At 42.8% G+C, this 27,459-nt stretch overlaps 1 protein-coding gene across 31 annotated transcripts in view; it reads left to right on the top strand.

The window, feature by feature from the left end:
* Nucleotides 1–27,459, top strand: part of CLASP1 (cytoplasmic linker associated protein 1) — a 176,419-nt gene that overhangs the window by 46,423 nt on the left and 102,537 nt on the right. For 30 of the 31 annotated variants that reach the window (XM_032113660.1, XM_032113627.1, XM_032113642.1 and 27 more), the window contains exons 3-8: nt 1,197–1,275; nt 1,515–1,618; nt 2,091–2,182; nt 2,269–2,344; nt 4,973–5,070; nt 6,343–6,410. In XM_032113660.1, coding sequence (XP_031969551.1) covers nt 1,197–1,275; nt 1,515–1,618; nt 2,091–2,182; nt 2,269–2,344; nt 4,973–5,070; nt 6,343–6,410 — 517 coding nt within the window. Of the gene's footprint in view, nt 1–1,196; nt 1,276–1,514; nt 1,619–2,090; nt 2,183–2,268; nt 2,345–4,972; nt 5,071–6,342; nt 6,411–11,317; nt 11,445–27,459 lie in introns of those variants that run through there. The other variant, XM_032113654.1, reaches the window with a different exon arrangement.

Raw genomic sequence — 27,459 nt, 5'->3', positions numbered from 1 at the left:
GCGGGTGTGTGTGCTCCCTGCGTGTGCAGGTGTCTGTGCTCCTGCGTGTGCGGGTGTCTGTGCTCCCTGCGTGTGCGGGTGTCTGTGCTCCGTGCGGGTGTCTGTGCTCCCTGCGTGTGCGGGTGTGTGTGCTCCGTGCGGGTGTCTGTGCTCCTGCGTGTGCGGGTGTGTGTGCTCCCTGCGTGTGTGTGTGCTCCGTGCGGGTGTCTGTGCTTCCTGCGTGTGCGGGTGTCTGTGCTCCTGCGTGTGCGGGGACAGGGAGCACGGATGGGCGCCTGTGCACACAGCTCTGTGTGTACAGCGAATATAGAGATATATATATACACACGTGTGTGCATACACACTTGTGTGTACGTACAGGGAGTATAAATACATGTATGTATGACAGTATTATAGAATATCCTGGGTTGGAAGTGACTCAGAAGGACCATCAACTGCAATTCCTGGCTCTTGCACAGAACAACCCCAACAATCCCATATGTTCCTGAGAGCCTTGTCCAAACACTCCTTGAGCTCTGGCAGGCTTGGGGCCAGGACCACTGCTGTGGTTGTATGTGTATGTACAGGGAATATATGTCTCTATGTGTGTATATCTGTACACTCGTGTGGATGTACAGGGAGTATTGATATATCTCTGTGTACACTTGTGTGGATGTACAAGGAGCTGGTCTGTGTTGGAACAGCCCCAGTAGCACTGCCTCAGAAGCCTGGCTGTCCCTAATGCTTCCGAGTGTGATTAACCTTGGTGTTTATCCAAAAACTTAGGGAGAAATGTCTCATACCAGCACGATCATGGTCTGTAGAGTCTTGGCAAGTGTTTCATATACAGGTTACACAGCACATTTAGTATGTGATGTATCTTTTTCCAGTAAATAAGCATAGTTAATCAGAGTGGGTTTTCTGATCTGCAGCCTGTCATGAAGCTTCTCAAACCAGGTGTCTTTGAATTCCAGTTATGTCATAAAAGTGCTTGGTTTAATTTCTGCCAGTAAATAATTAAGCAATGCTTAGTGCATGCCATTTTCTAATTGTAAGTGTAATAATTGCAATTAATTAGAATTGCTAGTTGCAGCAAACACTGAAATGGTTTATGCACATCGTTTGTGTACCTTGCACATCTATGCATATGAATGTAGCACTGAGCAGCAATTACAGTTGCAGTGCATTCTAATTCATTGTCTGTCCTGTGCTTGCAGGTGGTTCTCCTGGGCATTGACATCATCTCTGCACTGGTGTCCCGCTTGCAAGATCGCTTCAAGGCCCAGATTGGCACAGGTGAGGGGTCTCTGTGTGAATGTCACCGTCACTCTGCCAGCACCTGCTCTGGCTGCTGGACACAAAGCTGTCTTCTCCCCAGGAGACCACTTGGGAGGCTCTTGGTGGTTTTCAGGCTCTGCTGAAGGGCAGCAGGGCCAGTGCCTCCATTGGCAGGGGGGAAGGGGGAGAGCAGAGGGGCTCTGCCACTGTTACAGTTTTTTCTGAGGGATTCGAATGTTCCTGTTTTCTTTCCTTAGTGCTGCCAAGTTTGCTTGATAGGCTGGGAGATTCTAAGGACTCAGTGAGGGAGCAGGATCAGACCTTGCTGCTGAAAATCATGGAACAAGCTGCTAACCCTCAGGTATGTTCAACAGCCCTCCACAGCGTGAATGACTGGCTGTGTAAAAAAAGGAAACCTTTTTCTGTCAGGTTTTGTCTGCCATTTTTCTGTCTGAAATGGCTTCATCTCCCTACACCTTGTTATAAGATATTTGCTTCACTTGGCAAGGCTGTTGCCTGGCAGGATAACATGGGAGTATGTCAGTGGATTTCCCAAGGATGGGATGGGTACATGTCAGAGTTATTGTCCCAGGTCTTTGGAAGGTACTTGCTTTCTGTAAGTATGAGTATTGTTTTAGGCAATGGGGAGTTACTGTGAAGTCAGCACAAAACAAAGAATTTGATCTAGAAGTATCTTGCTACTTCTTGTCCTGTTCTGCTTGGATGGGTGTAAAGCTTATATTTGAGCTCAGGGGTGGTGTTGTGTATGTCTGCTGGAGGACAGAATCTGCTTCTTACCCCATCTCCTTTTTTCTGTTTTCTGTCTTCCACAGTATGTGTGGGACAGGATGCTAGGAGGATTCAAACACAAGAATTTTCGGACAAGAGAAGGGATTTGCCTCTGCCTTATTGCAACACTCAATGCGTAAGTCAAAACTTTCTGCAAACCTGTGTCGTGTACGTGAGCCTGGTCTGTGATTCATAATGGTGCTTTTTGTTCTTTATTCCCAGATCTGGAGCTCAGAGTTTAACACTGAGTAAGATAGTGCCACATATATGTAACTTACTTGGAGATCCAAACAGCCAGGTGAGCTTTTGCTGTGAGTCATGTCTAAAGGTGGTGCTGGTTGCCTTGTTGGTGAATGAGCTAATTGTGCTGCTGGTGGTGAGCTCTTGAACAATGCTGTGTACGCAGAACCCTTGGTTGGTTTTGGAGAGGTATAATTTGAAGTATGTCCAAACCAGAATATCAGTTACTCCAAGGGTTCAGCAGCACAATATGAATCTTCAGGTGAGATGAACAGAAGAGGGAAACCATCGAGGGAAGGGATCTCCTGTGCCTTGGAGCCTGAATACAGGGAGGCTGCAGGGATCTCTCTGGGCTTCAGAGAGAGGAAAACCAGTCTGGGCAGGGAGGGAAAATGGAACCAGTCAGACAGCCAGGCCATGTGCACTGCCAGAAGATGTACAAGGAGGTTTTGAATAGGGGGTGAAGACAATCTGTACCAGGACCTTCAATCAGCGATTGAATGCAAATGAAAATACAAGTGGAATAAAATGTGTTGCTCCTAAGTGCTTTTTGTCTTGTTTGAATTTAGATGCAAGTATGTGGGGTTAGCGAGAAGAGGGAGGTGGGAAATAGGGTTCAAACTCATGTGTAATGTGTGGTAGCAGTTTTTGAATAATGCTGTGACACATATGTGTGACACATACGTGATCCAGGTCTGGAGAGGGTGTTCAGCTGGAAGGAGGTGTGGGGTGTCCAGCTGGGGAATGGGTTTATGTTGGCTCTGGGGAGTTGGCCATATTTCCATGGCTGTCAGGGTCTCCCCTTGCTAAGAGGACTGAGAGTGAAGCAGCCTTCCCTTGCTGCTTGGGCCAGTTACTCCAAGAAGTGTCTGAGGAAGTTTAATGTTTAGGGTCCCCTGTAGTTCTGAGCTGGGACTAAGCAAGCTGTTACTTTCCAAGGAAATCCTGGGTTTACAGCTTGGACTTTGTCTGACAGGTGCCTTGGTCCTGCCATAGGTGAGCTGTTGAATGAATTGGAAAGTTGGGGAGGGCACTGAGACAGTTTCCCTGAGCGCTGCCTCTTCCTTGTGCGTGGCACAGCTCGTTCTCCTGTATCCAACTGCAGAGGGAAACAAGGCTGATCTCTTTCCCTTTCTCCTGGGTCTGCTCCCTCGTCCCCAGAAAGCCTGTGCCTGAATTGGTCAGACACAAATCCCTGTGACAGTGGCTCTGGGTAAAACAGTGCCTGCCCCGGGGCAGGGGCTGGTCCTGGGCTCCCCTGGAGCTGCTGCTGTGCTGCTGGTGCCTCCTGAGCACTGGGAGGCTTGCTGGGCTCGGTCACTGCTGCCCTCTCTTGGAGAGAGAATCGAGGAACAGTTCCAGGTCAAGTCTAGTTTTTTTTCTTTTGTTGTGGATGTAGAAGCTGTGGCATTAGAGCCTTTTCAGAAATAGTGCTTTTGTTGCTTTCAGCTGATGCGATTGAGTAACCTGCTGTGCATCTTGTGTGACAACAGTACTTAAACTCTGGTCATTTTCTCAAAAATAAAATTACTAAAGCTTTGTTACTGCTGTGGTAGACTAAACCAAGTATGATGGTAGGGGCTCCTTGCCTTGCCCAGTATGGGATTTACACAGTCCTGCAGATGTGCCTGTGCTTAACTGTACACACAGAGGCAATCCTTGCTCTGCACAGTCTGGGTTGGCATCCGTGTACTCAGAAATTTGGGGCACCAGAGTCCCCATAGACTGCAGTGTTGGTAGCAAATGGGGCTGATGGGCAGGGAGAGGAGAGGCAGGAGCGCCGGGGAAGGGCTGGCGTGAGGGGAGGAGGGGTTTGGAGGCTGGCAGTGGCCTGCTGAGTGGGAAGGCTGCGGAGCAGGAGAACGGGGTGACATGGGTGTGAGTCAGGTGTTGGGGTTTTCTTTGGCTAGGAGGCAGGGGACGTGTGCCTGCCCTTTGACTCCCACCTACAGGCAGTTCTAGCTTGTGTCCTCAGGATATTCCATGTCTAGTCCTGGGGGCTGTGTGGGGGTAGCTGCTGGGCCATCTTCTGAGAAGCTGTAGTGCACAGCTCTGTAGGTGTTTCTGTAGGCAGAGCAGATAGTTTGTTTACCTTCTCTGCCTGCTGTTTCTAGTGGAGGAGGGGTTTAAGTACAGAGAGGTGACACTTTAATCAGATTTATGTCTCTTGTGTGGTCCGGAGGGAAGGATGTGCTCAGCAATTTCTCGCAAATCAGTTTGGAAAACATGCAAAATTCATGGTGACTTAGGTGATTGATTACTCCTCCCTTCCTCCCTGTTTTGCTATCAACACAGAAATGTAAGTTTTTAAAGACAGCATTAAAAATCAGTTAATTTTATACTATCCCAGTAATATAAGGTCTCTTTGTGTCTCTATCCTTTTTTCATCCAGTAAATGTACCTGTTGTACACAATGGGAGGAGTTTGGCAAAGGCAGCCAAGCTCCTTCTGTATGAAACCTTTTGTCTTACACCTTCACTGCCTTTTCAATTCAATTAACCTGCTGATACTGTTAACATGTGAAGGGCAGGGTTGGAAGCTCCTTCATGAAGTGTGTGGTAATGTGTATAGGGGCAACTGTTGTTGCTGAGAAATATGCAAATTTAGTTGTCTAAGGTAGGACATATTAGGGATTGATTAATTTAAATTGTAAAGATGTTTGATTTCTCTCATCTCTCACATCCAGGTTCGAGATGCAGCAATAAACAGCCTTGTGGAAATTTACAGACATGTTGGTGAACGTGTAAGGGCTGATCTCAGTAAAAAAGGATTACCCCAGTCTCGGTAAGTTGAGAATGTCCTTAGGTCTTCACTATTTTTGGGCTGCTCTTTATTCCCTTCCTTCCTTCAGAAGACTTCAGGAACTGCATGATTGGACCTTTTCCTGGGATTGTTGTTTGATTTTTTTATTTTTTAATCTGACAAACACTCAGTTTTACTTAATGCAGATGCTGTATCTTTGCCCAAGTATTCCACAGCATCTTGGAAAACCACTAAAATTACTACAGATGTTTAGTTAACTGATTTAAGATTAAGTGAATTAATATTTTTCCTGTATGCTCTGCATATATAGAGAGGAGACACTTCAGAGTAGCCTCTGTTTATGCAACTTAGGCTGTCATAAAGAACAAAAACCCACAGAAAAAATAATCAGTTTTAAGATTTTATGTTAAAAAGGCAGCCCCCCCCCCCAAAAAAAGACCCAAAAACCAACCAACCAACCAACCAAAAAAATCCCACAAAAACAACAAAAAAACCCCCAAGCCTCAAACTAAAAGCAACAAAACCTGTGTCAAAACCAAAGCCACGTCCCTTTGCTTCTGCCATTTTAGATGTGTTAAGAAAGCTGCTCTGCATCTTGCCTCCAATGTTCAGGGCAGAGCATGGTTAGACCTGAGGATGGAGTAGATGGCAGCTTGTCAGTGCTCAGAGGGAAGAGGTGGTTTTGGAGGTGGGCTGCATGCAGGTGGAGGCAGCACTGTTGCTTCCTGTTCTCCAGTGAAAAATAGGAAGGTGTCAGGGCCACAGACAAAATGCTGTGTCGAGTTGGTTTTTAGAGGTGTGTTTTGTGGTATTTCTGCAAATAGTTAAGATAGGCAGAGTGGTGATGAACTGGAAATGCATCTACAATTAGCCATATCACATCTTCAGTAGTGTAGTAGTTTCAATTATATCTCAGGTTTTCCTATCAGCTGTTGTGTGTTGATGTTGGGGGTTTTTAATTTTAAAATAACTTCCATGCATTGACACTTTCTGCTGACATTTTTGACAGTGCTCCAAATGACCTGAGCGAAGCCAAATTTGTTCTATAACATCATGAGATGTTAGAAGATGGCTGCCCAGGGAAGTGGTGGAATCACCATCCCTGGAAGTGTTCAAAAGCTGTGTGGATGTGGCACTTAAGGACATGGTTTCATAGTGAACGTGGTGGTGCTGGGTTAAAGGTTGGACTCGATGGTCTTAGAGGTCTTTTCCAACCATAGTGATTTTATGATTCTAATATTTCTTAAATTTAAATTCAGTTGTTCATTGCGTATTTCTTTAACTTTCAAACAGGTTGAATGTAATTTTTACAAAATTCGATGAGGTCCAAAAATCTGGAAACATGGTCCAGACATCAGTTGGTGAGTAGAAGTACTTATATTCTCTTTTTGGTGCTTTTAGCAATTTTCAATTGGTGAGGCATTCAAATGGATATATAGCAAGCATTCTGTTAGGGAAAACAAGTATGGTGACTGTTCAGAAATATGCACAGTGCTTTTGCAACAAATAAAATGGGACATTGAATTTATCTCCTGTATTTTTGTAGTATCAGAAGGAGAAGGAAGCATATGTTTTGAGAAGAGAAGGTGGTGCTATAGCCGTCGTCTTTTCCTCTTGAGTTACATTAGGGAAATGCATCTCCTGTTCTCGAGTCCATGTGCATGTAAATTGTTCGTAAGGTAAATAGAATAGTAATTTCAGAGAAGAATTGCCTTTTCAGCTTAATGCCCTAAAAGGCACAGATTGTACACAATAATGCAGCAGTGCTCTGTTTAAAGCTCACATTGTTTGTATTTTGCAGTTCCTAAGTTTGCATATTTTGTATGTTTAGGACTGATAGCCAAAGACCCTTATCAGAGCCTTAATTCTGTCTGTCTTGTCTGACACTAGTATTTTGCTTACTGTAATAACAAGTGTTTATTACTGTGTTTACAGATAAGCTTACGGGCTAGAAAGTAATTTTAATAGGTATCACTCCTTGTTTAATAATAGATTTTGGAGAGAATTCTTGGTGAGGAAATGCATCTTTCTGCCAACAGTTGAGTAGAGCAGATGAAGAACCTGAGTTCAGTACTGTGGGTTCGTATGAAGCTCACACCCTCTGCAAGGCCAGGAGCAGGGGAAGTGACGTTCCCAGTCATTCCCACTATGCTCTTGGAAATCAAGAGAGCGGAGAGGTCTTTGCTCTTTTAAATTGGAAAAAATACCTTTTTCACTTCTGGGCACTATTCTCCTTGCCATAAACATCTTACAACACAGTAAACTTCATCCCTGCAGAAACAATAAAATTAACTGATTTGAAAATCCTGAAGTTATAGTTTTAATTATTCAGAAATGCGATGTATTCTCTTGTATGTTTGGGAATGATGAAGACCTAGTACAGGCTCCTCTGTGGTGGAATGGGTTAAAATTACACCTTTGCATAATATGGGGGTATTTTGTCTCTACAGGTGGATGAGGCTTACATGGGTAAAAAAAGTGCAGCTGAGAAACAAATGTCCTTGTTCTTTTTTAACAGGTGGGAGGGGAAGTAAATATTTAATCCCTTAGCACACTTGTTTAGGTTCCCAACTTCCAGGTGATTTCTCTGAAACCCTTACTCAAACTGAAAGAGATTTATTGCTGATTCAACTTCTTTGCTTTCCACTTGGCTAGGCTAAGGTGGAATTTTTGTCTTACTAGCAGTGGAATAGAATGGGCTTTCAAAAAAAGATAAAGCAATTTGATGCATCATTGTACTGTGTAGATTGCTGTTATTTGGTGTTTTGAGGAGGCAGACTTGTGATCTGAGATTTATTGCTACATCTAAAGCATCGGTCTGTATCAAATCTACTTTTAGGCTTTATTGAAAATTATTTTTTCTTTTATACCCCTTTGTCACTTTCAATGGAAAATGTATCCTTTTTGTGCATCAAGGTCCTGAGACCCTATGATCCCCGTCTCCTGTCTTTGACTCCATGGACAGGCTTTCAGTACTTCCCAACACAAGTACTCCTGTATTCTTCACTCTGCTTAACCTGATCTTCCGATGTCTCGCTGTTCTCGCTCGTGCTGGGGCAGGATGCAGTCCCTGGAGTCTGTGTGTGTGCTAGGATTTCTCCGTGGTAGAATCTGCTGTACGGACATTGAGACAAAAAAAGTAGCCTGGGGGAAAGGGAAGAGCGGAGGAGTGCTAAGGGTCAAAGAGAGCAAAGGGTAGGGTTTCTTTTTGTTCTGCCAGACCCTTTTCATCTTCCCTAGAAATGAAAAAGTCTATAGTTGCAGAATTAAATCAGTTCTCATTTGTGAAGATAGTAATGATAACATTACTTACTAGCATCTTTTGTGTGTGTTTGAGGGGAGGGTTTGGTTTCCCTTAGCGCCACAGGCTGGTTTGTTGCTTCTTCCTTGCCCTCCAAGGACAGTACAAATACAGTGTTACATGCTCATCCTATCTCGTGTGTCAACAGCTCTGTGCAACTTTCAGTTTATCTTTTTGAGGTTGTGTAAGCCAGCAAAAGCAGGCTTATCTTTACCCATGGTCACAAGTTTATTGTGGCCTAAAGACAAGCTAAATTTGTCAGGTTTCTTGTGTCCCTGACACTTTCTGAACAAAGGTGACGCTTTCAGCAGTTGTCAGAGTCACCAGGGAGGATGGTGATAGATATTGCACATGCAAAAGATTTGCCTTTCTCAGGAAATAGTGGAAACAGCTCAGTCTTGTTAACCCTTTGAATCTGGCAGAATGGTTGGATGGGTGAATATGTGAATGTGCTTCTCTTGTGGGTAACCAAAAGGAGGCTGTTGGCTGAAGGGTCACTCATAACTGAGCACAGACTTATGCTAATGACAATGAGACTTGAAAGTGGTTGTCAAACTTGTCTTATCACAGAACACAGGAGTACTGGGCAGTTGGGACAGCAGCTGTGGCTTCTGCAATAGTGGAACACAGTAAAAACTGGTCTCTTGGCTCTGAGACTACTCTTTGGGATAACAGTTTCCTCTACCAATTCTCTGAGTATTCAAGTAAAAAGAAGGAATTGCAGCAATGCTATTTGTATATCAGGAGTACTTTGGAGATTAGTAAATTGCTCTAAGTTGTTAAAGGTTTCATATCTAGTGGTTCCCAAGACATGGATAAACAGAAATCTTACAGAGACTACTAGAAAAGTTGCTTAAAATAATAAGACATTTTCTTAACCCGAAGAAGAAATCTAATGAATCAACTCTAATCGGACTGCGAATTTCAAGTCTCTGAAAATAATTCATCTTTTGTATTTGCTTATCTTTCTCTACCGTGGTCCATTAGTGTTTGTTTGAGTTTATCTTAAATTGTTTGATTTTTTTTTTTTTTTGGCTAGGCTTTGTTTTTATCATTTAGTAACACAAGAATCAAATGCATAGTGGGGTGGGGGAGGTTTGCATAGTAATCTGAAGTGTTTCATTAAGTCAGAGGAGGTTTTGGCATGCCCAAGTATGCTGCTTGTTGCTAGGCTACCAGCAGCCCTTATAGCTAGAATATGAAGTTAAAATCCATGCTGGATTTCTCGATGATTCTCAGTGCATCTCTGTTTTGTTATTTGGCATATAATTAGTCAGCCTCTTGAAGCAAAAATTATAGTTTTTCCCCCTTTGGGTTTTCAGCAAGCTAATTATTTTCTGTGTAACTGCTTTTGCTAATTATGCAGATGCCTTATTCCCCTGGGACAAATACATTTTCAGCATGAAAGAGCCAGTAATTGCCAGCTAGTCTGCTGCTGTCTTATATTGGCATTGTGTGATGATCTTTAGTTGGATGTGATACAGAGAGAGGCTATTGGACAGACACTCCAGGAAATTCATGCTGCATGGGTTTCCTTGGTATTATCTGGAAGCACCTTAACATAAACTGTACAGATTTTCCATGGATTTGAGTTCCAGAAGAGTTTATAATCAAGTTTCAGTACAGATTAAGAATAAAATAAATTTTCTACTGAAAAATACAGGCTGATAGGAATCGATGACCCAAACCAAAGCTATTAGTGACCAAAATGTTCCAGTGGGTTTTTTTAGCTTTTGATCATTGTGATATCCTAATATGATATTCTTTGATGTAAACCTTCATTTTTTTTATATAAGTCACACAATTTTTGGGAGATGTGTTTATATTTGTGCATGAAGGGATAGTGGTGGTGTTACTATGGACAGGGAGGGCATTGAACTTCGTTGTTGATGCTGAATTTTGACTCAGAAGAAAAAGATTAGGGACAGTGGAGGTGGTAGTGGTCTTGGGCTGGAAGGAAATCAAAGCAGGAGATCTTAAAGCCAGAATTCTGGAGCTGAGATCTCTCCCCCACGGATACTTGCACAGAGTAGGGTGAGGGGAGGATGCAATTTTGGTAGTTGACTGCATGGGTGTGTGCTCTAAGAGTAAGCAAGTTAATTAAAACAGTGCTAAAATAAAAGATGCGATAATTTCAATTACTGAAAATCTATGAAGAAGGAGAATGCTACTTTTCAGTAGATCTACTTCTATATTTGGGAGGGCGTATAAGACAAATACGCTATTTACTAAATGAATTCTGTTTGTGAAGTTGAGAACTTGTATGCTATTGGATGAAAACTGGAGCTTATTTTAGATTCCTGTGTTTTGCTGGTAATAAAGCTGAGTCATTGGAAGCTATTTTGATATTTATTATACAGAGGAAAATCACCCACATTTGCCAAGTAATGCCATGCATCTGAGGGTGGAATATTGTTTGTTTGTCAACACACATCCAAGCAGCAGAATTGCAGACGGGAAGGAGGGACAACTGTCTGGGATAACAGAAATATTTTGAACCAATAAATGCTGCACTGTGCTTTTTTGCATTTATACCTGCTTGTATAATTTAATTTCCATTATGGCTTGCTCTCTATTAATACAGTTTTCAAGTTGAAATAGGAAGTGAAGTAGAAAATCGATTTCATTGGCTCAGCATTTTTAGGGCATGAAAAAAGCAAGTAAATGCCTCTTCACCTGTGTGGGAGCTGTGAGAGCAGTAATGTCTGAGTGATATTTGAATGAACACCATTAACCGATAGTACATCCTTGTGGAAGGTGGAAATGGACAAGAGGAGCTCTACTCCCTTTCTAACAGCTTTGCAAATAAGCATATTGCTGAAATTCTCAAGTGTAGAAGGGGAGGGGTGTGAGCAAACAGGCACAGGGGGGCACATAGAGCTCAGATGAATGCTGAACAGGCTTTTATTTTGGAGGAGACGTGGCAGTCGCCTGCTAGGTCACACAGCAAAGTGGTGTAGGAGGGTGGCGAGTTTGCTGGTGGTTAAGTTGCTGAGAGACATGTACTGAGAGACATGTACTGTGGGGCTGCTCCCGAGCACAGTGCCCTTCCCCAGCAGCTCCCCAGCACTGCAGAGAATGACTACAGGGAAAGGTAGGTGCTAATGAATGTGCCACAGGGATGGATGTGTTTATTTGTTAGTGTCTGAGTATTGACTGCTCCGTTTCTTTCTAACGGTGTGAAGAGACTGAAGCAATCTTGCAGTAAAAGTGGAACTTCAGAAAAATAGTCTGCAAGCATCTGTAGCCTGGTGTCATCAAGCTCAGTTTAAGATTCTATAAAATATGATAAATGATCTGTTCGATGGGATGAGGGAAGAGGATACGTGCATTTATAAGAGACCAGAACAGGCTGAGAGAGGTGAAGGACATGAATTTTCAGAAACCCTTGCTGGTCTGTGTTGTTTTTGAGTGATCATTGAGACTTCCATTTCCTAACTGCTTCCTTTTGCAGCATCACTTGGGAAGATTATTTAAATTGGTTGTGAGTACTTTTGAATTAGCATGAAATCACAGTTCCAAGAATGTGCCAAATAGAGACATCACTTTTTTTTTTAACTTGTATTTCTGTGTTGTAGCTGCGTTTCTGTAACAGAAAGGATATCTGTGGTAGTCGGTGATGCTGGGGGGGACTAGGTGAAATGGAAAGGCAGAGGAGCTCTGTATCCCTTCACCTGTGAAGAATTAATTTACAGGAGAGAAGCATATATTGTATTTATTTTTGCTACATAAGAAGCCTGTGCTTTTCATCTGAGCTTTCAGAGATGATTTCTGTTACCCATCTTTGCAAAAACTGCATTTAGTTTCTTCCCCTTTTTCTCTCGATTCAGTGTACCTGTTGTCTTTCTGAAATCCTTACTATACTGTGGATGTAGTAGACTAATTTTAGGAAGTCTGAGTAGGTCAGTATCTGAATTTTATAGACCTTGATTTTGTATTGGTATTTATTGTCTGAAGGTGTGAGTTAATTGGCAGCTCTTTTTGTAAGAGAGCATGGAAGTCTCCTGAGCAAATTGACTGCTGTGTAATGAATACTGCATGCTACAGTATGTGCCATTTCTATGGACAGATCTTTACTTTAACCTTTTAGAACATTGTTTTCCAAGGCAATTACTGCATGTATTTTCAGAGGAAGCATGTGTGTGGTGTTCCTTGTTCACCATCAGTAAATGCCTCCCAATGCCAGGAAATAAATACAGAAACCTGTCTGGGCTGGTTCTCCTCCTCCTCATGAGCTGCATCACCTGTCAGTGGATAGTGTCACCGTGTACAGCTGAGAGACCTTTGCACTCTGGCTCCTCCTGTCCAGGTCAAAAGAGGACTTGAGAATAATCCATGATTTTTCTAAAGCTGGAATTGTGTTGAATAATTAATGTACTTCATTGCTTATTAAAGAAAACAAGCATGTATTTGTTGTTGTCAATGAAGCATGATGATTTCATCATGCTGGGAACTTCTCAGCTTTAAAAGATCAGCTGGTGGAATGAAGAGCCTGGGGCAGTAGTCCAGCTGGTCTTATCAGCTGAGAAATGTCTGACCTCCAGGCCGCTGTTGGTTGTCTGAACTGTCACAGCAGCAAATGTCAGAAGAAAAGTAAGTGTGTAATTTGTTAGTGTATTGTGAATTCAGGATTGAATCCAAAGTACCTTGACCCAGGATTTCCTTGCAAAGAAGACCAGAGTTACTCTGGTTATGTGTGTTTCATCATCTCCCCTAAGCCTGATGGTTTTATGTGAATACACAAACGCTCTTTTGCCAAAGCTTTGGTGTATGTAAGCAGAACCACTTTACTACCAGCACCACTAACAGACATGTGTAAAATACAGGCTAAAGGAGTGGGCAGCTAAAGGATGAAATGCTGCTGTTTAGTGTGGGCTTCATGAGTAGAAGGTGAACATGCACCATTCCATTACTACTGATGGAAGTTAAATGCATGAATGTCCTGCACTTCTGGAGATGAATTTCTTCATGCAGGGCCTGTTCTCTTCTTCCCCATTGGTAAAGTATCATGTAGATCTGAGCGACCCCAGTGGTTGCCTCAGAGAACACATGCATCTTAGAACACATTGCAAGGATTAATTTACAGTCCAGTGTTCATAAAGAATTAGAATGAAAAATCCTACACCCTTCCCTCCCATGGAAACTGCAGTAACATCTGGTACAGCTGCGGAGGTGGTCACAGTTCAGGAATGCTTAGTAGTTGCTGTTTTCTCTGCTATGGTCTTTTCCTTCAAATTCTTTCATGTGTTTTTGTGTCAGGCTGGTTTCACCTCTAAAACAAAGCCTTAAATTTGCAGTGGTCATTGTCTTTAAAACCTCTGCACCAGTTTCCTGGTATCTTCTGTGCTGTTTTTCCCAGCTGGCTGGCTCTCCTTTGTACATGTTCTGTTAGAAGCAGCTTGGGACTAAAGCTGGAGCAGTATCAACTCCAGTGACATTTCTACATGAAAGGACTAACTAAATCTTATGGTTTTGATTGCTTAGCTTTGTCATTTATGGTACCCAGAATCTTCCAGGGGCAAGTTTATTAGTAGGATGGTTCATACACATGCCCGTGCACACACGTATTGATCACTGTGAATATAGCAGTGATTTTAAGTCAGCCTTTTAATTCTCAGCAATTCTCTGAGAGATGGGAGTACAAGTTATTCAAATATCCTAGAGGAAGACTGAGGGCAATCTGGTGTGAGTAGAAACTATTCCATAGTTGTATACTGTGCAGATTCATGAAGTTTATTTGGGCTGTGTTTGTGTTTCACACATACTGATTTCAACACTTGTTGGGGGTGCACAGTAGAGTACTTCAGTGAGCACAAGTGAATGTATCACAAGCTTTCTGCTGCTATGAAAATAATCACAAAATTGTTCTTGACATAGAAGTCCTTGCCTGAGGCTTGCAAATAGTTCAGTTTCCAAGAAAGTGGTAGAGGAGTAGGTGTCTTTCTTTCTCCTTTCTCTATGCTGGCTGGGTGCTGGGTTCTGGAGAGTAGTCTCCTAATAACTACTTTCAAATGAATGAATGCTCTGGGCTGTTACTATATAGAAACACTGTCCCAGTTAGAATTCAATTGCTGTCCTTAATCAGCAGCCTCAGTGGTGCCCCAAAGACTGCTTGGGGAAGAGATTAAATTTCTTGCACCTCTTGTGGAGCACTTTGACGAATTCCTGTGCTGCTGCTCTTGTTCACTTGATGAGATTTGTTTTCAGGTTGAGCATGTAACAAGTGGACTGCGTTTAGCGGCTGTAATTAGCAGCCTCTGAGGAAAGCAGTCACTCTATGGTAATTGGTGAAATACAGGATAGGATTTTATGGGCAATAGAAGTACATGAAATGTGTATTTCTCCTACCAGCAACAAAGAACATCCCTGTCCTTGTATATTGTAACCACAGTAGCTGCGGTTCCATAACTGTGAGGTTTTATTACAGTGTCTAGACTGAAGAGCCCCTGGTTGATTTCTAAAGATCCTGAGACCAAATGCTTGGAGGCTTGAACATCTTCTTGTACCTAGTTACTTTTCATTTTCAGATCATTGACCTTAGGCTGGATGAGATCAGACTGCTGAGTCCATTTCTGAGGAAGACTTATTAATACAGATGGTATATCCAGTTTTAACATGCAGTGATAGAACAAAACCTGCCATTACAGCTATGTGAGTTGGGGGCACAAAGAGGAGCTTTTTCAAAATGCAGGAGTGGACAAGTGTGGGTCTGTTACTCCAGTGGGAAGTACAGTGAAGGCATTGTCTGTACTTGGCCCTGGTCTGGCATTACACTGCCTTCCTCCTCTGTTATGTTTGGCTGAAGTAGTTTGTTTGTAGCTCAGATACAGTGATGTGAAATAGAACAAAACTGAGCTATAATAAGTAAATGCATCCTATTTTTGTAGTATTAAGACAGCAAATGCTGCATAATGGCTGCGTTTCTTCTGCCTGCTGAAGGAATTAATTCTGCCCTGCTGCTCTGTCAAAAGAATCCTTTTGTTGCATTGTGCAAAGCAGTTTGAGTCTCTTTTTTTGTTTATTCCCCTGAAGCCCCAAAGCTGCAGACAGCCCTGAATAATCCTGGCTAGGTTTACACCCCACATGTAGCCTGCAGGGATCTCACTGCAGACAAATCTTCATGAGGAAAGCTGCTAATGGCTGCTGCTTTGCAGTTGGCCTTCAGAGTCAAGCCAGGTGAATTTTATCACAAAGAACACACCTCAGAGGAAGAGAGAAATACCTTTGTTCACTGTAAAGTGTCACCTGCTTTTTTCAAGCATGGCAAAACCTATAGCAACCACATTTCCAGAGCTGCTCCCTTTACTGTCACAGACCTCACTTGCCTTCCCTCAGAGCTTGTCAGTGCCCCACAAAATCCCTTAGATGCTTGACATGGATGTTTCTGGTATTAGATGCAGATGCTGATGTCTAAGGAATATGAAGCGTGTTTGGGCTTCATTGCAGACGAATGCTTGAATGCAGAGGTAGAGGAGTGAAATTTACACTATTTTTTTACTCCAGATATGCTCCATTTGATACTAATGAATTCTTTATAGTGATTTCAATGGGAAATGAACAGGCCCCTATGAAAATTGCTGGTAGACTATGTTGTAAACAGCCTTGTTATGAGTATTTTAGGCATGACTGCTCCTGGCCTTCCAGAGGGAAGGGGGAGATAGAAGTTTTAGGTATGAAACAGTGTTGGCACTGCTTCTGCTAGTGTTTATGCAGTTGGCAGCATTGGTGCTGCCTTCACCCCCATGTAATGAGACTGTTCCCTTTGGCTGTGGTGTGGGGTAGAGGAAAGATGTATACATCTTTAAGAAATGCCTGTCTTCCACATACATCTCTCCTGAGTAATGGGACTCCTGTCTAGTGGAGCGCTGGCTCATAATAAGACCTGACATTTCTAATTAGGGCTGCTTTATGAAGAATGGGTACTAACTCTCTTCTCCATCATTTATGGTTCTTCCCCTGAGCTCCCCCAGCTCCTGCTGGGATCAGGGGCAATCCTGGAGGCAGACCTGGGGAGACAGGGCTGGGCACGCCTCTTCCTGCTGCAGCTCTGCCAGTGCACTTCAACTCCGATTTATGCTCCTGCTGTTTGAGCTCTGTGCTGGGCAGGAGCTGAATCTGCAGAGGGTTCTAATCACATGGAGCTTCTGTGATGTGGAGGGACAATCATTCTCCTTTTCATTGGAGAAATAAGATCTGATCCCAAGCTTCCACAGGCAAAATACGTATGCACCAGCATAGTGAAGCTTATTCTCTGCTCCCTCCCCCTTAAGAAGCTCCATACTTGTCTCTAGTGCTTTCCTTAGATGTCTTTTTTTTTTTTTTCCTTTCCTTTTTTTCTTTTTGATGTGTGCACTAGATTTTGTCTCACTGCAGTGGGATTTCTCCAAAGACTCTGTATTGGGTCTTTGTATGCGCATTGTGCTCCTTGCTTGCTGCTTCCCTTCATGTTGCTCCCTGAAGCCTATTTATTATCGTGGGCTCTAAAGCAGTCTTGTCCCTATTTTTATCCTGTTTCTTGTTTGTAGCAGCATAGTATGAGGAGCTCTGTTCACTCTGCCTGAAAGTGTGGGAGGTGTGGCAGGATACTGGGGCCCTGGGAGCTTTGTGCCAGAGGTGGACTGTGCCAGGTCCTGTGTCTTTTGTATAAACCACGCCAGGCACTCCATCAGCTGCAGCAGGATGTTCTCTTTAGGGCCTCCAGTGTGAGCACGTGAGGTTTGGTCCTTTCCACAGCTTCTTCCCAGGAAAGCTGGATCACAGAGCCATCTGAAACAGCATGTTTTACATGCCCTAAAAATGGTAAATAGCTCCAGGTAGAGATGAGAACGTACCTGAACTGTGTTTGATGGCACTCTGCACCCTTGGCCAGCAATGGTCTGACCCAGTGTTTGAAAGCAGGTGATCTCTGCTCCCTAATGGCATGGAAGGGGTTTCTGTGAAACTACACACAGGGCAAATGCCAGTAAAAAGCTGTGATGAGCAGTTCATCTTTTAAATTTTGGGCTTGAATCTTGACTTTCCTGTACCTATAGTGCATAGACCACTAATTCCAGAAAACCTCTGAATTAGAAGTAAGATTTTTTTTCATTGAGGGATTTTCAGTTGGTCTTAATGCAGGTTCCAGTAATCCACGAACTAGAGGGACTGAGAGGACAGCTCTATGCTTGGGGGTTTTTCCCATGAGTTGGTATTTTTCTGCACTTTGAAGATAGTAAGTGAAGCACTGGAAGAGGTTGCCTAGAGGATCTTCATCTGTGGAGGTTTTTAAAATTAGTCTGGATGCGGCCTCGAGCAATACAACTTTGTCAGCCCTGCTTTTGGAAGGAGATTGGGTCACTTGACCTTCAGAGGTCCCTTTTTACCTAAATTATGCCATTATTTCATTTTCCTCCTATAGGAGGCAGTAGTTACGGAAGATCTTCAAATTGGTTCAGTGTTTTTTTTTACTGAGTACTTTCTAGCTGTGTGTTTGTCAGTAAGCTGAAGGCAAGGTTTGCCAGTGTCATTTGAGATTGTGTCTGTCATCCAGCACTTCAGTTTATCAAGGGTGGTAACAGGGCTAAAGGCAGAAGAGAATGTGACCTCAGCTAACAGCACAACCTGATGTCAGCATGAAAAGGCTGCAAGCCACAACAGAGGCACTTCTATAAATGGCAGCCTGTATCATTTAATGCACATCCTCTGCTGATTTGGTGTTATGCTAGAATGGGTGATAAAGCTTCACTTTAGTTTTATTGGTCTGTCATCAGTGTGACTGTCAAGTTGCACATGGGCATTTTCAGTGAAGCATTAAGATGCAGATTGATCTTTGATTTTAATATTAAGAATTTAAAGCTTGATATTTAAATGCGGATATATCCTAATTGTTTATCAGAAGAGCAGTTTGCTACAAATTAGTAGTTGAGCTGTAATTTGTTCCATTTAATCTTCATGCTGTTCTTCAAAGTACTATTATTAGTAGTCTTTTGAACCTTTACTTGTAATGTTAAACTTTATTTTGCAGATAGAGCTCTGTATTCCTCTTTCCTATGTAGACAACCTAAATACTTCTTGCAACTCAGGATGTTTTAATGCATTTTCTTCATCTCAGTAAAGTTTTTTACTTTCTTTCCTTATAATATTTGGAAAAGGAAGCTAAGTAAGCCTGGTTCAAATGCAATCTAGATGACTAAGAACCAACTCCCACCTCAACAAACCCACCCTTGTTCCAGGCAGGAATTATCAGTGGTTCTTTGTGTCAGTGGGAGGGGGTTTTCAGATGAATTAGAAGGACCCTGTTCCAAATATTTAAAAACTTAACACAAAATTACTATAAAAAAAGAGGAACTGGAAGTTCTCCAGCCCATTTTCTTGGTTCTGCTTTTCAGTGAAGACTTCATCAATTCAGTCTCCAGGTTATAAAGAGGAGGGAGTGCATAGTGGGGACCTTTGAAGCTTTGCATGGAAAAGAGGCAAGGCAAAGAGTTTGAATTTATGCTAATTGAAGCATTGACTTCTTATGGGTGTGCTTATGTAAAGGTGTTACTGAAATTCATTCCTCCCAGTTAAAAAAACCTGATCTTACTTGCTTTCAATCTCTGAGCAAAACTAAAAGTGAATCTATAGTTGTCTGCTACGTGCTGTGCTTCACGTGTGCCAGTTCCTCTGTTTGCTAATTCTTCTTTAAGTGAAGGCAAGCACAGATGGTTGTTAAAGAGAACCAGATGATTTGCCAGCATGGTGGTGTGTTTGCAGGAGTGGGACTTGGACAGGCCTAAGGCTGATTTGTTATCATTGCTTTGAGTTTGAAATTTTAATTTAGAAAGTTGAAACTCCTAAGTTTTGCCACCATCTTTAGTTTGTGGTGTGGTTCATTTATGCATTTTTTAATTCTAGCAAGATGCTTGTTGACCTTTCAGTCATTTTTGTTAAGCCATGCTTGTTACCTGTTGAGCCTAAACGAGAATGGGACATGAATCAGACATGAACAGACAAGTTCTTGTAGGACATGCATTAATTCCGTAAGAGACTTAGGGGTTCCTTTCTCCGTAGTGCCAGGAGGCAAGGTTTTTCTCATCCCTTCTCAGACTCTTCAGACTAAGTCATGCCAGGAGACTTTCACCAGAGGAGCAGCATGAGTGTAATTTCATCTTTTTAGCTCAACTGACATAGTTTAGCTGGACTGAAAGCCCCTTGGGTGCTTGTTAGTATGCAGGCTAATGGTTCAAAGCTTGCTTCCCTGGCTGGCTTGTGGCTTCTAAGCATGGATTCAGTGTTTGATAGCATCCAGGGAGCTGATAGGATGTACACTATATCCAATGAACCAGGATGCTGCTGGTCACTGATTGCTGCAGGCTGCCACAGTAGTACAAATAGTAAATAGCTGTTGTATAACTGAGACATTTAATTCCAGTCGGGGCAAAATAGTAATTCTTGCTACTTGAAATTAAGGTAAGTGATCTGTAATGGAGGTGAGCAGTTCAGGTGGGTCAAGCTGGTTAACGGTGTGAACTTCAGATGAACCAGGCTGATCCTCTCTCATGTTTTGGGAGGCCTCAAATCTTTTCTCTCTGAATAAACTGATACCTGGTAAAGCAGTTGGCCACATATGAAGAATAATCATGCCTAGACAGAAATCTCTTACTTCTATAGTACCTGCAAGTTTCCAGGACCTTCAGCACTCCTGCTTGTGAAAAGACTGAAGTGGTCAAGCTGTGACTGGTACTTGCCTTCTCTGGAAATGTTGAAGGTTTATGTACATTTGAGCATAGAATTTGGGTTTAGGGATTTGATAAGTCATTATTTTCCCCTACACTTTGTTGGGGTCCCTCCCCCGCCGTGTAGCCCTGGGAGAGGGGCCCTGAGGGCACAGACACGGGGTTTCCCTGCCCCTGCTCAGCCTCGTTCCCATTGGTTGGTTTGTGTTCCCTGCGCGGGCAGAAGGACCCTTGGTCCCTTGACTGGAACAGTTCCTCGGCAGAGCCCCGGCCATGCGGCTGGAGAAATAAACATCTCTGAAACATCTAGCAAGAATCTGTCTGTCCATATATATTTCCTTTCCACGGGACTCCTGGTTTGATATATGCGTGTTGCAGTATCCCCACTGCAACAAATGGTGGAGAATGCGGGCAGAACGATCCCCGATCCCTAAGCGACTGATTTGTGTGAGTAAACCCTGGAAACTTTGGATTCCTCTTCTTGGTTTTGCTTTGCTATTCCGTATCTAAACTATGGAGGAACAGTGGGAAGACTCTTGGCTCTCAGAGCCGCATATGGACATTTATCTTAAACTTAAAATGATTCTTGAACAACGATTTGTAAATTTTAGCTTGATTCAAGCTCAGAAAGAACTGAAACACTTCCTGGCATGGTTGTTTAAGAACTTTTTCTATGTTTCTTGGGATTTAATTCTTACCAAGGGCTTTTGGAAAACCGTTTGGACACAGTTAATACTGGAGTCAAAATATATGCCGATGGAAGAATATTTTCGTGAATATTATTTAGTTACCGAGACTGTTGAGCAATGTCAGCTGTGTCCTGGCGAAGGGAAGCCTGGCTCAGGGACCATGCGGCCCAGGCCACGTGCACCGAGCGCTCTGCGAGCAGCAGCGAGGCAGTTCCCGCGCGCGGGCGGAGCCACGCGAGCCGCAGTGTCGGTGGCGGAGCGAGGCACGGCAGGAGCGGCGGGACCCGGCGGTGCCCGCCCGGTCCTGTGCAGCGCGTGGTGGAGCGAGCCCCGTGAACTCCCGGCCGAGAGGGGCGGCGCGCAGGCGGCGGCTGGCGGCAGCGGTGGTGGAACGGAGCCGCGCCCAGCCGAGACGCGCGCTGGAGCAGGGCGCGGGGGAGTCATCGCTCGGGGGCCCGGCCGAGACGTGGGTGCAGCGCCTGGCAGCGGCAGCGAAGCTGCGACCAGAGGAGGCGACGCACGGAGAACTGAGCGGCCCGGCCCGGCCCGCGCAGCCCCGAACGCGACCCCGGGAAGAGCGCGCAGGCACCAGCAGCCCCGACAATTCCAACACGGGAGCGACCGAAGGAGAGAGCAAAGACGCAGCGAGACAAAAAACAGCAGCCACTCGGAAAAAGATCATAGTAACTAAGACCTTAGGGATAGTAAAATGGTATAATGTTAAGCAAAATTATGGTTTTATAACAAGGTGTGACAACCAGCAAGACATATTCGTGCATAGAACTGCTATTAAAAAGAATAACCCTGAAAAATGCATCCCAAGCTTGGGAGATGGAGAGGTGGTGCAGTTCAAAATTATACAAGGTAGAAAAGGGTTACAAGCATCGCAGGTCACTGGGCCTGATGGTGTTTCTGTAAAAGGCAGTATATATGCAAAAAATCGTAGTCATGTTAGACAATATCTCCATTGTAAGCCCCCCCTACAGTCTCCCTTTCCTAATCCCACCTTTCCCTTTTACCCTATGTCCTATTACCCCCAGTGTATTCCCAATCCGTTTTTTCATCCATGGTTTCCCTCACAAAACCATGCTTTTGCCAGTTGTTTCCCCAAAAATCCCTTTCCAATGCCGAGTGGGGGATGAAAAGGGGGAGGGAAGAAGTTAAACCCTCTCCTGCCTCAGTTTCCCCACAAAGCATGCTCAGAGTTCTGTCTCCCTTCTGTCAGCCCTAAGATGTTCCACAGAATCTGGTTGGACATTTAAAGACTCAGGAGGGTGGCTTGTTTTGTTTTGAAACTGTTCTTGTTACGTTTATCCAGTTGTTTTCATTCTCCTTTTATTAAAATAAAACGGGTGAGGTGTTGGGGTCCCTCCCCTGCCGTGTAGCCCTGGGAGAGGGGCCCTGAGGGCACAGACACGGGGCTTCCCTGCCCCTGCTCAGCCTCGTTCCCATTGGTTGGTTTGTGTTTCCTGCGCGGGCAGAAGGACCCTTGGTCCCGTGACTGGAACAGTTCCTCGGCAGAGCCCCGGCCATGCGGCTGGAGAAATAAACATCTCTGAAACATCTATCAAGAATCTGTCTGTCCATATATATTTCCTTTCCACGGGACTCCTGGTTTGATATATGCGTGTTGCAGTATCCCCACTGCAACAACACTTTATTCCTATTTCTTCTGAATTTTGTTTGCATCTGGAGGCAGGGTGCTGTGAGCTGCTCGCTTGCCCCTTGTGTTTGGTTTTCAGTAACAGCTGCTGACAGATGGCAGTGCCCTGTGAGCATTCCCTGTTATTTGTGTTAAACAAGTCAGCAGCAGCCTATATTGCCTGCTAAAAATTACTGAATTGGGTGGAGAAAGATTTATGTGGCTTTTTCTTCTTCAACTTGGTCTGCTTGACATTTTCTCATGTGCTACTACTGATACACTTCTTTGTTTTCTTTATGTTATAGTCAACTGTTCATGCAAATTTTTTTAATGTTCATACTGGTTCTTCAGATAGTCTAAGCAATGCCTGGAAACACCTGCTAATAAAAAAAACTTGCTAATTTGGTGCTCATATCTGCCTCTGCTTTCACATTTCCTCTGTGCTATTACCACTTCCATACCTGATGGTGTTTAAGTCAGGGAGTTTGGGAGCATTTTTCAATGTGTCAACAGATAGTAATACTGCCTGTCAAAGCAAGTATTAACACTTAGTCACATGGAGCATAACACATGGTCACTCCTGCTTCTGATTTGTGAAAATGTAAAGCAAAGGCGTAAGAGGGAATCTGACTATTGATCTTTAGCAGTATTATAATTTTAAAAGAAATTTACTTGTGCACCAAGATCCTTTTACTTGGTGAACGAATAAATAGAAATAGTGAGTCTTAGCTCTCAAAGAGTTTTTACAACTGGTTTGAGTGTGCCTTGGGACAGGTGTATTTGCAGGCCTGTGAGTCACTGTAAAAGCCCCAGAGTTGAAGGTTCAGAAATGAAACTCTCAGATTAAGCCTGTAACCAGTTGTTATCATTTGAAGATGGGTTTCAGTGTCTCTTCCAGCTCGTGGAAGGAAGGTGTTGGTGTCACCTGGAATCCTGATGTTGCTACATAATTAATAAACACAAACCACCAGATATTTGTTACTTGTATATAATACAAGTGCATAGCTTTGCACATATGAGTGGGAAGCTGTTGTGAAACGAATGATGTACAGGAACCATTAGATTTTACTCAAACACACATTTCATTTTTAACAACTTAGTCCCGTTTTTAAAATTCTCTCCGTTCATGTGTCTGAAATGAAATGTATTTAAAATAAAACATTTTAATTCTTTGCCATGTGTTATTTTCTTTAGTTCCTGCTCTGGAATGTAAATTCCGGGTGTGTCTGGATACCTTACAGCCCATGAGAGACAAAGTACCTTTAATAACCTTGAACTTAGCCTTTTTTTGCTATGCAGTACACAGCTGTATTACAGAGTGTTGTCATTTGAGTGAGGACTGGCAGGAGGGGGTTCACTGGATGAGCTTGCCCTTACAAAGAAAAATCATCCATTTTGCCTCTTGTGAAAGAGTAATGGGGCTCTTCTGCACCTCCTCTGAGTCATGCCTTTTCTCCTGTACAAGAATGTGAAGTGAGTGGAAGATGACAACAAAATGATCTAAAAATGAAGACTTAGTAAAATGGGGATATAAGAAATCATGCAAATGTGAGGAACCATCATACTCTGATTTCAAAGGTGCTTCAAAGAGCTTTCCTTCCCTCAGCTCTTGCCACCTCTATGACCTGATAGCAGCTACTTGTGTTGGGCTCATGATCTTCATAGCAAACTTAGAAAACAAATTTCTTCTTCCCTGTCATCACTTACAGTAAACCTGGGTTCAGGGAAAGATTTCATCAGCACTACTGCACTGTAAAAGGCCCAGTAAGTACTTGAAGATCATTATCTCAACCTGGGTACCTGTTGCAGAGTTTCCAAAATAGAATGTCTCAGACTTCATCCCTATTTTAATTTGTTGAATTACCTTGAAAGAAGCCTGTTTAGGGTTAAAGCAATCTATTAATTTCTGGTTTTACTCCCGATTAAGATTTTTTGCTCAAATGTTGTGCTACTTGCTTTTGCAGTTGGTTGCCCATGTGCTCTTCTATTCCTAACTGGTAGGATATTACAATAATATGGATCCATTTTATCTTTATTTCTGTCTGTTCTCCCACACCCCCTGAATACAGAGGTCTGTGTCCTGTAAGTCCTAGAGAGCAGGTGGACCTAAAAGTCTTCCTGCATTACGGTACATGCCATAACTGAACAGGAGGAAAGTCTAAGTTGGTCATCCTTGAATCACCCTAGATAGTTATGCTAGGCTTTGAACTTGTGTCTAGCAACTTACAAAATACCACCCAAGAAGCCATTGTTAGTGGGAATATTAGGCATTTAAATTAGCTCTTGGGTTGATACTGTTTTAGTAATATTTTGTTTTGACATCAAGCTGTGGGGAGTGACTTTATAGTAATGCGGAATAAGGAATCATGACTTCAGTCACTAGGAAGTATTTAATTGAATTACTGGACTGAAAGGGATGCCTGACTCTTGCTTTTTGAGTGTGATATGAGTTGCTCTGACAAGTAAGAAGATGCATATGCACCAGTTCCTGGGATGGCTCACAAAGCACACAGTGTGTGAACTCCTGTAATATGTGTTTTGTGAGGATTCCTGTATTCCCTTCTCTACTCACTATCCCTCCTTCTCTGTGTGTTGTAGAAATTTAATCTCTACCTCTCCTCTGTACTTTCCAGAGCTATTTTCATCTCCCCAAACTGTAACTCAGGCAGTGTGCATCAAGTATCATAATAAGCTCTGGTTACTTAGATTTTGTCTGTGTTGGGTAATGCGTGTTTCAGGGAAGTAGTGAAAATCCTTTTAAGTTTTAAGGTTAATGAGTTTAAGCTTTAGAGTGAATTGTATATCCTAGAACTGAAATAAGAGTAGGAACTGTTCATCTCAACGTGTATTTATACTCATCTTTGCAATTTAACTAAGCAGAAACACGGTGTAGTGGAGTCTGTGGTTCTCCTGGTGACTTCTATGTTTATATCATAGGCAGCCTGCTGAAAAGGGGACAGCTTGCTTCTAGGAGCTGAGCCTTTACAAGGACTGCACTTTACAGCTTGCGGTTTAGGAATAAAGTGTAAATGTTATATATGAAGGGACGTGGCTCTCTACAGCATAGACAAATCAGTGCAAGGGGGAAGAAGCTGCTATCTAATTTGTCCATTTGAATTATCATTGCAGTCATCTTTCAGGGTCACAGATGTACAAAGTCACTGTGCCAGCCAGACTTGCCTTAGGGAAAAGGGAGATCTCAAGCTCTTAGAAAATGGTTCCTTGTATTAATAAAGTGTTGTCTTCCTTTTAGTTTTGACTTGTTGACTTCTTTAAGTCTTGCTTGGAGGCAGCAAGTGTGCCTGTCTGAAACCAGAAATCTATATAGATGGAAATCAGTTGGGTTTAGGTATCCTGTGATGATAATGATTTCAGTAACTTTTCCGAATAAGGAGGGACTTATACCAGCAGTGCTCACTACTGTGTCTCAATCTTGTTCCACATCAGCTTCTCTAAGCTGGCAGAATCACCTGTGAGAAGGTGTCAGTGCTAAGGAGAGATGAGTGATTTTGACTTTTTTTTTCCCCAGTAGTTGTGAAAATGGCTGTGCCAGGCTTTTTATGCAATCAGCATTCCCAGCTTTTGCATGGGAACCTCCTTGGTTTTTAAGGTCTCCAATTCCATTTAGGTCAGCATTTGTTTTGTAAAGTCTTTAATGAGTAGATCCAGAGTAAGATGTTTAGCTGGGTTGTGATTAGTGTTTGTATTCTTTGTGGTAAATGTGAATGATTCTGCTTGGCTTAATTTTCTTTCTTTAGGGCTAAGTTAAATTATATTACCTTACACTTGGCATAGCTTAATAGCATCTCAAGGGCTGTTACTTTGGCTCAGCTGGTGTCTTATAACTTGTTAAGCAGCAATAATTTGATCATGCGTCTGAGTCCTGAGGCAAAGTTGTCCTTCATTTTCACTTGACAGACTTTGCCCTTGAACCAGGGGAGACCTTCTGCTTGCTTGTAAATGTTTATTCAGAGCTTCCACTAGCTCTTACCAAGTTTTGAACTTGATTAAAACTAAGAGATTAAGGTCAAAACTAGTCTGCCCTTAGTCCCCGTGTTTAGTTCTTCTTATGGATAAGTTAGAGTCAAGTGGTACAGGAGATACAGCAGAGAAACTGGTAAAGTTCAGGTCAGATTCATTGAGATTTTACTGGTCTGCCACAACACATTTTTTCAATTTGAATTTCCTATTTGATCCTGACATACTGTTATTTGATGCAGAAAGTAGCTTTATGTGGGAAAACTGATTTCTTTCATCGTTCTTTCTTGGATAGAACAGCTGTGGAAGTCTTCTACTGTGCGTACAGTATGTGGGAAGAACACAGGATGGTTACTAAAGAAGTCAACCAACTGTGGTATCAGAATCAATTATTAAGTCCAACTTTCAGCCATGGCACAGATGGTTTTGGATGGCTGGACAACAGGCTTAAGTTTTACCTAGATGCAGGGACCTGAGGATGGTTGAAAAAGGGTGCTGAGCTATGGGGAGAAAGTGAACAGCAGCACTGACTGAGGCCAGATAAAAATGGGTTGGGCAGGATTATGTTAGATAAGGACATAACTACTTGTTTCTTTAACTACCCTTTTTCTTTAAAAAGAAAAGGAGGAGGATATTAGTGCTTTTTTTTAATAAAGTCTGAATAATAGTAATTATTTTTATCCGTGCTATGACTGCATTATTTATATTGCAAGCACTTTGGGAAAGACGCTTTCTTCTTTGTAGCACATTAGAGTTCCCCTGCTTGCTCGGGGTTTCATGTTGCCTCTGAAATATGAATATCAAATTTTATAGGCTGAAGTAATTAATGACAAAAGGCAGGAACATTTCAGCTATGTGTTGACTCTACCTTTTTATCTGCTTTTCTCCCTCTGAGTATGACTGCTCTATTTGCTGTACCTAATGGTGATTTTTTATAGGGAAGAACGTGGATAAAGGAGCATAGGTCTACCTTTTGTTTTAAAGGTGTTGGGGAGTGGAGGAAACAAGCTTCAGGAAAACAGAAGGTGTGCTCAGTGTTAGTATCTTATAAGCTGTGACATGTTTTTGGCTTTGGTGCATTTTTCCCATAACTTTTTTCCTTGA

This window comes from Corvus moneduloides, chromosome 7 (genome assembly GCF_009650955.1).
Source record: "Corvus moneduloides isolate bCorMon1 chromosome 7, bCorMon1.pri, whole genome shotgun sequence".
NCBI classification, from domain to species: Eukaryota; Metazoa; Chordata; class Aves; order Passeriformes; family Corvidae; genus Corvus; species Corvus moneduloides.
This window is presented reverse-complemented; position numbering and strand designations above follow the sequence as displayed.